Raw genomic sequence first — 12,236 nt, forward strand, 5'->3', positions numbered from 1 at the left:
TCCACTTCAATTTGAGGTTCTTCGTCTCCCCCGTAATAAAATGCATTAAATAGCCCAAGTTTATCCCTGAGAAGACCCTTGTAGAATAACAATCTCTTCCATGTTTATACTACTTTTCAGCTCTAGAACAAGTTATTTGGACTTTCCCACCACTTCAAGATGGTGGAAAGTCCATACTATGTTCCTAGTAAAACAAAATCATGATCTTTGAGGCTCTCTGAGAGTAGAAGACTTCTGCCTGTAAAAAAATCTGTGAAGGAGTGTTTACAGCCACTGTCTAGTATCGCATTTAAATCTTTTTAATTTAAATAGGATGAATTAGGATGAAATCACATTAATTTTTTAAATATTTGGTTGCTCCTTGAAGTAGTCTAAGATTGCTAGTGTTTTGTTTGTTCATATAGCTCTAGAAACAAATTTACAAAATTCATGTCAGATAGTGGAAATGAGACCTAAACATATATAGTTTCCAGCTACATCTCTTCCTCTCCAATTCACTCTTGTCCTAAGACTCTGAGATAGTTGGGCTGAAAGTAGGGATGTTAAATTTAGATTAATTAACTAATCAAATAGTTGATGGGTTTTCTATGAACTGTTTGTTTAGTCTGTAAGGACACCTCTACCTTTGAAGTGGAAGCCCCTCAAGGAGTTCAGGGCCAGAGAGAAACTGGCCCCGCACTCCCTGCGCCTGAGCCTTTGAAATGTTACAAGAGCCCCAGTGGGGCTCTTGTACATTTCAAAAGGAAGCTTTGCAGAGAGCAGGGAGCCAACAGGGAAGCCTCATGCTCCCTGTGGGGCTTCTGTTTTTAAAATGTACAAGCGCCTCGTGGGGTTCTTCTACATTTCAAAAGCAGAATCGCAGCAGAAGCGGCGTGAGCGGCAACTGCTTCAGTCCTTGCTTGCGCCATTTCCCACTGTGCCTCTACCTCCCCTGCCCTCTGCTGATAAAGGCAGCAAGGGTGGGGGGGAAGCGACTAGTCACATCACTAGTCAACTATCCGATAAGCTTATGCTTATCGGATATTCGACTAGTCGTTTACGTCCCTAGCTGAAGGGCAACTTTTTTATATATGCAATTTTATAAATAAAATAGTAATTTATTGCAAATATGTATTGGCTGTTCAAAAACATTACTAATTAAAGTGAAATTTTGAAGAGATACCAAGATAATTAGTTATGCCCAGTGATGATTTTGAACTGGAGGTAGCTACTCCTTACTTGTCATTTTTCATACTGGTCTCTGTTTCCAGACAATGAAATGGTGTAACTCTGCGCCAGCTGTTTCTGAATTTAGTGCAGTTCAATTGTGTATCTGGGAAGGCGACCTGAAGCTCCAATTCCAGTACCATTTTTAATTTTATAGGTACATTCTCTGTATTGCAGTAGCATCTAGGAACCCAGTTAAAGACTACGACTCCATTTTGCTAGGTACTGTACAAATACAGAACAAAAACCATTGTTCTTGTTGAGGTGGTTCCAGATGAGGTCTGGGTTAATCCCTGGAAAACAGGGTTTCAAAAACTGATGTCCTTTGGATATCAGTGCTCATGTGAACGTGATTTGGTTTTGTGCAGGAGTCAGGCTGCTTAAACTTAGGACTTACTTCCTTGTTTTGATACTTGGGTGAGCATTAGACTGTATTTTGAAGATCCTAAGAATACTTCTACACTATCGTAGAAGACCAGCAGCATGGTAATGGCTTGTCCAAGTCAGCTGGTGGTGAAGCTAAAAAATGTAGTGTAGACCAGGGCTATTCAACTTTGGAAGCCCTGCGGGGCCACAATGATGCTGTAAGCACATGCTGAGGGCTGCAACTTAAGTGTGGTTGCATATGCATGCAAATATATTATGCAAATAGCTTTTTACACTGATGGGCATGAATATAAAGATTAAGGCAAGACTACATAACACACAGGCCCCATTTAAGTCCGGTATGCTGCTATTAATAAATGCAATATTTACTCAATTTCCACCCATATGACAGCACTTTTAATGAGCAGTGACAGTCCAGGAATTTAACTACTGAAACACATATCAACAGAAGACTGATATATTGTCTATTTTTTTGCTTTGGCTCCCACCTGCGGGCTACATGTTCAGCCCCAGGTAAACCCAAACCGCATTGCAGGCTGCAAACAAGTGTGCTGTAGTCTGCGTGTTGAGTAGCCCTTGTGTAGACATTTGGGGCTGCACGGGAGCCCACCACTCCCTGGCTCCAATCCAAACCTAAAAGTATGTCTGGCAGTTTTGCAGTATGAGATGGAGTCAGCTGACCCAGGCAGCTGTGGGTGTTTAAATGTTGTGTAGATGTACCCTAATTGCTTAGACTTCCTGTAGCTTTTCCATATCAGTCTTTTTACACTCCCCCTTTAGTTATCTCTACTGTTCTAAAAAGGTGCCTTTCTTGAATATGTGTATGTCAGCTACTGGGCAAACTGATCCCATCTCTTGGCCCCCATCCCTTCTTGTTGAGGGCACCCCTTAAGTGACAGCCCTAGGAGCCTGCACCTCTGGATGGAACCATTTGGTCTAACCACTCTGATTGCATCTCTGGGGCTGCAGCCTCATTAACAAGACAGGCCCAATTTGATGTTGGCATCCGTATCAGTTTCCTTTAAGGAGTCTGGAAGAGCAGGCCTGAAATGACACAATAATAACAAAGCATTTTTTAGCTTTTCCTCAATAGTACTGAGCATCTAGAGCAGAGGGTAAAAATTATAAACACCTACATATGCAGAGGTATTACTGACTCCGAATCATAGCGTCCACTGAGTCCAGCTAACTCTGACAAGGGGAAATATGGTTCCCGCTGCAATTTCTGCCTCTCTGCACCTGTGTTAGCCTGTCTCACAGCCTGCTGATTACTTCCCTCCTCCATTTCTGCCAGGGGATCCTTTTTAACCTGTTAAGTACTCTTGATCTTTATGGTCTCAGCCTTAGCAGAAGTTATAATTGTCGTTGAGGTTTCAGACTGAATATTATAAATAGGCAAATTTATTTATGGTACCTATATATGGGTATGTCTACACTACCCCCCTAGTTCGAATCCCCATGATTTTCCTGGGATCTTTCCCCCCTAGGAAAGCAGAATAAGAAAGTTTTAAGGCATACTCTAAGTTCTTTTCAGTTGGACAAAGATCATTTTGCCAAATTCACCTGTTAAAGCAGTATATAAATTCAGAGTGACTCCACTAAATTATGAAGAGCTACTCCAGATTCACATCAGTGTCATGAGCGGAATCTGGCCCATTATTGTATTTGATGTAATCTTCTGTGACAGTAGGACACTATTGTTGTGGATGTTACAGACACTGAATACTGTACATCGATGAAAGAATGCAATGGTATATTAGTAGTTTCACAAAGGGCTTTTGTAGCCTTCATTGCTTTCAAATTTCAGCAGGGACTTGTTTCCATTTTGGAGTCAGATGCAAAAAGTATCAGACCAAGAATGTGTTTCTTTGCTCATTTTAATATATTTTAGCTTTTCTCCATTGTATCCCAAATGACCGCATCAGCCCCATGCAGTGGCCTGGGAGTTACTGTCTGAACTCCTGAAACTATGCCATATTACTCCGGGAGGAGGGGGTTTCTGCTGTTCTCTCTCATTATGCAAGAATTTCATGTAAGCTACAGTAATATATTCTGCGAGCTTCATTAAACTCATATCATCTGTTTATATTGGGATTAAAGATCTTTTGGTAGGCTTTAATTCTTTAGGCTGCAGATAGTCTAACAATAACCCTATGTGCAGTACAGTAATTCTTCATTTAACACGTGCCTGATTAACATGTCTTCACAATAGCACAATTTTTTTTTTCTTTTTTTTTTCTTTTATATAATTACATGACCATCCCCAAAATAAAACGATTTCCCCAGCCGGCCCATCGCCAGTGGCTGCGCGGGGCTTCCCCCACCTCCCTGCAAAGTGGCAGAGGGTTCACCGCTTGCCGTTCCCCGGCAACCCTTTCTCTCTCCCCCTCCCACCCCCCCGTCACAGGGGCATACTCCCAACCCAATCGCCCTCCCCTCCTCTCCCCTCCCCCAGAACCAAACACCTCCCCTCCCTGCTGTAACCTAGTCCCTTTTCTCCCCCAACCTTATGTCCCTGTCCCAACAGACACCACCGCTTGAAACACAACCCCTACCTTTTCCATGTGTTTTTTAATGGGAAAATTGACCCCACATAACATGTTTTCACTTAACACAATCATTTTCTGAAACATATCTATAGTGTTAAATGAGGAATTACTGTATAGTGCGTCTGTCCATGTAACATATACATTGTCAAACTAGGATGTAAAATAAAATAACTTTCAGTGTAGATGTGTGCGTCCATATTCTGGACCGTTTGGACATGGTACATTAAATGTCTTGGCAAAATGTTTAGGGGGTCCAGAGGGGAAGATTTATTTGATGATTACCTATTCCCATCATTCCCTCTGAAGCATCTGGCATTGGCCATAATACTCAGAAGACAGAGTATTATGCTAGATGGACCTTTAGTCTGACCAAGTACCACTGTTCTTATGTATTCTTTTGTATGCAAAGGTTATCATTTTATAAACTGCCATGCAAATTTCTTAGTTAGAACTGTGTAGTGCTAATACTAAACCAAGACCTTATTATGGAGATTCTGAGAACAGTTTTAAGTTTGGGGGACTGGGACTGAGTGCATTTGTTGATGTCTTATCAGAAAGTTATCTGAAGTTCTGTTTTCTATAGTAGTACAGGGAAAGCAAAACCTGAATGGTTTCTTCAGAAAGATTCAGAAGGAGACACACCTTCACTTATCAGCTGGCCCTCCAGGTATCCTAGAATGTAGCTGTGTGGCTAATAATTGGATTATATCTATTGTTACTGACTTCCCTTTCCTTCTCCTTTCCTCTTCCCTCATTTAACTTTTGTCTTTTATATCTGTCAGCAGCAGTGAATCAGAAAACACTATTTCTGTTCAATAAACTGCTGCTGAAATTTCTTTCTGGAGCATCTGTTTTTGTCACTTTTATTACTAATTGATGTTTTCATGAAGAACTAGATATTCCCCTAATGTTTTCATCACAAGTATTATAATATTGGCATTGACTAATTTCTGTAACTTCTCATCTTCTTTCCAGCCTGTTCTTAACCATTTTCTCCCTTTGTGCTCTACCAACCAACCGAGTTTTTGTATTACAAAATTCTTTATGCCCTGGATACAGGCTGTTACTACAAATAAGAGTTTTTATCATTTTATTTTTTAAAACTGGAGTGGGGGAGGAGTAAGAATTAAGTCACTAGGAAGACAAAACAACCAAATATTCTCCAGTTTGACAGAACATGAAGAGTTCACAACTGGAAGCATGCACTCTGACAAGGACTCTTCATTGCTTTTCAGACTCCTGATTAAACTAAACGGTATGTCTACACTTGCACGTCAACAAAAATTTTGTCATTCACAGGGGCTTAAAAAAACCCATGAACGACAAAGTTTTGTCATGGCAAGTGAACGCTGCTTTGTTTGCAGGAGCGCGCTCTTGCCTACAAAGAGAGAACCCTTCATACAGGGTGGAATTATGTGCCAACAAGCAGTGTTCACACACGTTGACTTCTAGCAACAAGGCTGTGTCAACACCACCTTGTTGCTAAAAGCTATGCAGTGTAGTCATACTCTAATAATCAGATTCTGAAAACCTCACCACTGATTGTTCTGGGTACTTGGTGGATGCATCAATACTCTAAAAAGCATTTTTTAAGCTTTGAAAATAAGCACTCTTATTTGTTTTTTGAGATAAGTCACTGTGGGTTGCTTCATTTTAAGGTGGACCAACCTTCATAAGGGATATAAAATATTACACAGCTGAAAAGAGTGATACTTTAGATAGTTGAGGATATAATGGATTATACTACTGCACAAAAGTATTAGTTTATATTTTTAAATCTTATTTTTTTATGTAAAATAAATTGTGCAGCTAGGAAAAGTGTGTTGGAAGCAAACCTTGAATTGAGCTTATTTGGGGAGTTGGAATATCTGTTAATTGCCACAAAATAGTGAGCTTGGTACTATACATCAGCTTTTTTTCAACCGTAGGCCAAAAAAACTACCTCACTGATTACCTTTTGCATGGCGAGCGTGGGAAAATAGCTTTCAATTATAATTTTTTATAACAATTTAAATTGTTATGGAACTGTCTCACTGATTTGTGCACTTTTTATGGATCTAAAAATTATGCCAGAGCTGTGTTAGAATTACGTGATTACATGCAGTAAAAATGCTGTCCTCGGGTGTTGATTATGCTCAGCTCCTTGATGTCAGTGGGAGCCAGCACCAGGCACCCCAGAGGCAGAATATAGCTTGTATTTGTGCACGTACCTCATAAAAGTTGAACAGAATTGCTAGAAAATAAACCAAGATAGAATAAGCTTCAGTACATTCTCAGAAATGTAGGATATTAGGATGCAGTGAAACTTTTCTTAACCATTCATACAATGTGCGTTGTTTTTGTTTTTGCAATCCCAGAAAGAGTAACAACCATACCAGGCTTTCATTTTCTACTAACTTTTTTTTCATTTTTAGAGACACCCCTTAACATTATTTTATTTCAGTAAAATTGTGTGCAGTATTTGACATGCTCCCATTTCTGAGTCTTGCATGGAGATTGACCTGTCTATGCAAAGTATTCTCCTAGTCTTTTTAATGGATATGGGGAAATACCAAAATGTTTGACTAATTTGTTTCAAGGTGAGCAAGAATCATTATGTTGACAGTTTAACCATACATGGCAAAAGGAGGACAGAGTTTCACATTAGACATCCTTCAAAAAACTGTTTTTTAGAAAGTAACCCCTTAGTCTCTGTTTTGAAAAATATGAAAATGTATTGTTTGACAAAAGAGTGGAATTGTGACTAATAGGAACGTGTTCTAAATTTGATTACTTGCTCAGTTAGCATTCTGAAAAGTCACATATGTACTGTGTGCCTGTAAATAATGTATACAACCTTAAGCCTGGTGTAAAGGCCAAGATTTTAAGACTGAGAGATTATTTCAAAGTATGTCCTTAAAATACTTATATGCTTATCTTTTTATTTTGTTATACGATGTTGCTCTCTGTTCCCACAGTTGATGCATGTTTTCCCAGAACTAGTTATTGCTGTTCATAGCTTTAATCCTTTTTCTTTCTTAAAGAGTAAAAGTTAGAGAGAAACTGGTGAAAGAGGAAAGTGTTCATGGAAGCCCTGAACTTGTCACAGACACTGTATCTCAGAAAAAATCTCATCCAGTGCCAGTTGATTACATGCCTCTTCAGTCAGAAACTTCTGCATTTAATAGGGTTGCCAACCAGACATTCAGTTCAGTCCGCCAACAAGTATATGGATGTTTTCAGCCTGCTGGCGTTGCTCATGCTGCCAAGCTGATGGCAACAGAAGATGCAAAAAATATCTCAATTAGCAGCCTCTTAGTACCAGACAATACCGGCATCATGACAAAATCCCCAACTGCCACTGCACTGGAAAAGGAAAAAAGTAACATACTTCAGAATTATGGCTCAAAGCCTGATGAATATCCTTTGGGGACGGAACAGCTTTTGAAAAGCAGAAAACCAGTTTTGCCACCTGAGGTTCACAGACAAGGGAAGAGCAACGAAGACCATTTTACAGCAAGTGAATTTGACAAGTCGGCGCTTTCTTCAGCTTTTATAAGCAAGCCAAAGGCTAATTCCTCAGAGTTGCAGAAAGCACTAGAGTTCACTAAGAGCCAAGACCCTGAACCCCTGTTTAAGACTCATGAGGGGACTGAAAGGAGTGAGACAGTTATGTACATACAAAATGGATCTGTATCACATTCTGCTAAGGCGAAAGGTGAATCTCAGGAAGTGTCAATGATGAAGCATAAACTCCTGACTCGCTCAATGTCTGATTATACTGGTACTCCTAAGTCGGAGGCTTTAAAAAGTAAGGAATCTGTTACGAAAAAGGAGATGGCGTTTCAGAGTTCTGAAGCAAATGTGTCCAATGGTGAGATTGGCATGGTTGACACAAAAGTCTCTGTTGCTCAGCTCCGTAATGCCTTTCTGGAGACTGTCAGTGCCCACAAGAAAACTGAACTGTAGGTGACTTTTCAGAAATATTATTTTTGTGTGATACTTGCACGTCCTTGACAAAATGATAAATAAACTCAACATCAGTAGCGTTCTGCATTAAAACACACAGCTTAGCTCTCACCAGTGTGTATTGGAGGCTGTCAGCCTAAATCTGCTTCTGCTTGCTACTGGGCTATGATACTGGGTAGCTGGAACATTTGCTATACTTCTGTGCATGTTATAGTAGAAGCATGCCAAGTGATCTTTAGTGGATTGTTTTGATTGGATGCCTATATCTGTGCTTTACTTTTCTCTTCTGCTCTCTTTTCTTTGCACTTTCTATCATATGATTAAAAGTGAATCTCAATTTGAGATGTCAACATCAGGTACTGATTTGTCTGCCAATACTGAACGTGAAAGAGGGTCACGAAGGCCAAGGCGCTATTTTTCTCCTGGTGAAAGTAGAAAAACTTCTGAGAGATTTAGAACTCAACCAATAACTTCAGCAGAGCGAAAAGAAACGGATAGGTAGGCACTTGTGAGAATATATATAGTGTTCTGATCCAGGTAAATATGAATAAGTTTAAGTAGAGAATTTTCCCACATTAATGTTAGCCAAATCATTCTATAAAGTGATTTTTTTTTAATCGTAAAAGTAAAAATAGTCAAGGCCTCCTTCATTTTAAGGTCAGAAATGTAGTTTTTCTGATACCTGACAGTTTCATTCCTTTAAAAAACAGGTTGTTGCGTGATTTGTTCTCAGTCATAACATGATTGCGTGCATGTGTTTATAAAGTTAGGTCTTTTAAAAAAAATAACAATCAAAACTTTGTTGTGTTAAAGGAACTGGCAGAAATTCTTACACTATAATTTTCTATGAGTTTTATATTTGAAACAATTTTTTTATCAGATTTAAGTTTGGTTGGAATTACTCATCTTTATGCTTCATTAGAGGTCATAAATAAAAATTATTTTAACTTGGAAGACATCCATGACTTTCCTCATTCATAAGACATTCATAGTCCCATCTGACAAATTGAGTGGAAGATTTGTGTTTCTAGGTTTTCTTTCCAACTAACTTTTTTTTTATTTGCTGATTTTTTTTAACTAGGTCGTCTTTGAGTCCAGAATTGCCAGCTGCTGAGGGTAAGTCTCAGTTTCTTCATCCTCGTTTCCTCTTCTGTAACTGCGATCTTAGTTGTTTTTTTAAAGGGAGTATTTGTCAATAAAAATTAGGGATGTGAATGGGTAACTGGGGTAACCCTTAATGTGATGCTTACCAGGTAACAATTAACCAATACCTAGAGATGGCAAATGGTGTCTGCTAAGAATACCAGCTCAAACTTTTTGAAGCAGGAAGCAAGATAGTAATCAGAATGTCTTGGCTGTACGGTCTGACATGGAACAGGTTATGCAGTGGTATTCCTAGAATCCTAAGACTGGAAGGAACCATTGAGAGATTGTCTAGTTCAGTCACCTGCCCTCATGGTATAACTAAGTATTACTTAGCTCATCTCTGACAGGTGTTGGTCTAAACTGCACTAAAAAAAAATCTCCAAATGATTAATATTGTGGAATCTACCTAAACAATTTTTCAGTGCTTAACCACCTTTAACCATTAGAAAGTTTTCCCTAATATCCACCTAAACCTCCCTTGCTGCAATTTAAACCCCTTGCTTCTTGTCCTGTTGTCAGAGATCAAGAACAATTTTTCTCCCACCTCCTTGTAACCTTTTATGTATTTGAAAACTGTTGTCATGTCCCCATCAATCATCTTTTTCCACATTAAACAAACCCATTTTTCCTCCACTTTCGTCCTAGGTCATGTTTTCTAGATCTTTAATAATTATTTTTTTACTCTTCTCTGGACTTTTTCCAAATTGTTTACATCTTTCCTGAAATGTGATGCCCAGAACCAGACACAATAATCCAGCTAAAGCCTAATCAGCACTGAGTAGAGCAGAAGAATTACTTCTTGTCTTTCTTAAAACACTCCTGTTACACTGTTGGCTCTTATTTAGCTTGTAGTACATGATGGCCCCTAGATCCCTTTCTGGAGTACTTCCTATACAGTTATTTCCCATTTTGTACATGTGCAACTGATTGTTCCTTCCTAAGGTGGAATACTTTGATTTTGTCCTTATTGAATTTCATCCTATTTATTTCAGACCATTTCTGCAGTTTGTCCAGATCATTTTGAATATTAATTCTATGCTCCAAAGCACTTGCAGCCCATCCCAGCTTAGTATTGTCCACAGACTATGACTGTACTCTCTATGTTATTATCTGAATAATTAATGAAGATATTGAACAGAACTGATCTCTGTGGGGCCCTATTCACTATGGTCTTCCAGCGTGACTCTGAACCATTGATAACTACTATCTGGAAACAGTTATCCAATGAGTTATGCACCCATATTTATAATAGCTCTATCTAGGTTGTACTTCCCTAGTTTGTTTGAGAAGGACATACAAGAGACTATCTTACACCTTGTTAAAGTCAAGATATATCACATCTATGGTCCCTCCCTCCCCCCATCCACATGGCTGATTTCCCCTGTGAAAGACAACTATTTGGTTGGCTTGACATGATTTATTCTTGACAAATTCATGCTGACTGTTACTTATCACTGTGTAATTTTCCAAATGTTTACAAATTGATTGCTTAATAATTTGCTCTATTATCTTCCCAGCTACAGATGTTAAGCTGACTGGTCTGTAATTCCTGGGGTAGTCTTTATTTCCTTTATGGTTTAGTACTAAATTTGCCCTTTTCCATTATTCTGGGATCTCTCCATGACATTTTTCAATGACAATTGCTAATGGTTCAGATATCTCCTCTGTAAGTTCCTTGATTATTCTCTGATGCATTTCATTAGGTTCTGGTGACTTAAATAATCTAACTTGTCTAAATAATTTAACTTGTTCTTTCCCTACGTTAGCCACTGTTCCTTCCTTATTTTCAATGGCATTCACTATGTATTGATATCAAGTATTTGTTTTTAAACCACAGAGAGGTTAGAGATAGAGCCTTAAAATGATTATTGGTCCTCCAGTCTAGTAATGTTCTCCTGGGCTCAATATAAAATCCAAACATGGGCTTACTATAATTTTTATTTTTATTTTTATTTGATATGCTTATTGGAATGACACATCAAATTAATGCTAGTACATGAAGTAACTGTTGAAGAAAAATAACTTGCTGCTCTTACATCATTTTATATTATGCTGCACCTAAGAATGAGTCTCATTTTAAAAGATAGTTTTATACTACTCCATACGGATGCATGGTCACATTACTTTTGTTGAGCTAAACAGACACTAACATGCTGTCACATTTTATTGTTTGTGATTCTCATGCTAGTAAATAAGCTTTTTCTTGAGCTAAAAGCATTTCTGGACTGGATCTCTGAAACACTGACATTTTAGAGTATATCATTTCCATTTCCTGCTGTATCCTATTGTTTGATTTCTGTAGATGAAGAAAAACTGGATGAACGAGCCAAACTGAGTGTTGCTGCCAAGAGGCTGCTTTTCAGGGTAACTGTCAGAATATTTTTGCACATGGACAAAGTCAGAACCTTAATGCTGTCATAGTATTTTTAATCTGTAATTACATTTGCATACATTGGTATGTTTTCCCCTATCTGAGTGCTAGACATATTGTTTACATAGTTCTGTGGTGCTGGTTGTCATAGTATATCTCGCTGCCAGTTCAGTGGTCATCCTTCTACAAAAGAATTTCAAAACCCTATTACAAAGGGAGTCAGCTGAACAGGAATTCATTTACAAATTCAACACTATCATTTTAGGATTGAATAAGGATTTCAACTGGTTAATGTACTACATTGGCAGTTTCTCCATCTCTGGATATTCACATTTCCACACCAAAAGACCAACTTCCACCCTGGCTTGATTAGCTTCATAAATGCAAGCAAGTTCTTCTTTTTACAGTAAAACTCCAATTGTCCGGCATCCAGTGGTCCGGCACTCCTGACAGTCCGGCACCAACTGAAACCCGGAAGTGCTCCAGCCAGCCGGACAATTGGAGCTGCCCAGAGGCAGCGGCACAGAGGGGGCAAGATGCAGGCAGCTGTTTAAGGCAGGCAGGTGGGAGGGGGAGATGGGGTGTCGGCGGGGAACGGCATGGCAAGGCTTGCAAGCAGGAAAACTTGT

General features: G+C 38.9%; 1 protein-coding gene across 41 annotated transcripts in view; it reads left to right on the forward strand.

Moving 5' to 3' along the window:
- Positions 1-12,236, forward strand: part of SVIL (supervillin) — a 197,412-nt gene that overhangs the window by 123,198 nt on the left and 61,978 nt on the right. For 31 of the 41 annotated variants that reach the window (XM_075922624.2, XM_075922625.2, XM_075922620.2 and 28 more), the window contains 5 exons: positions 4,726-4,809; positions 7,166-8,086; positions 8,418-8,588; positions 9,172-9,206; positions 11,539-11,600. In XM_075922624.2, coding sequence (XP_075778739.2) covers positions 4,726-4,809; positions 7,166-8,086; positions 8,418-8,588; positions 9,172-9,206; positions 11,539-11,600 — 1,273 coding nt within the window. The remainder of the gene's footprint in view (positions 1-4,725; positions 4,810-7,165; positions 8,087-8,417; positions 8,589-9,171; positions 9,207-11,538; positions 11,601-12,236) is intronic. The other 10 variants (XM_075922603.2, XM_075922632.2, XM_075922642.2 and 7 more) reach the window with 7 other exon arrangements.

Source organism: Pelodiscus sinensis, chromosome 2, assembly GCF_052426305.1.
Source record: "Pelodiscus sinensis isolate ZL-2025 chromosome 2, ASM5242630v1, whole genome shotgun sequence".
Lineage (NCBI taxonomy): Eukaryota > Metazoa > Chordata > Testudines > Trionychidae > Pelodiscus > Pelodiscus sinensis.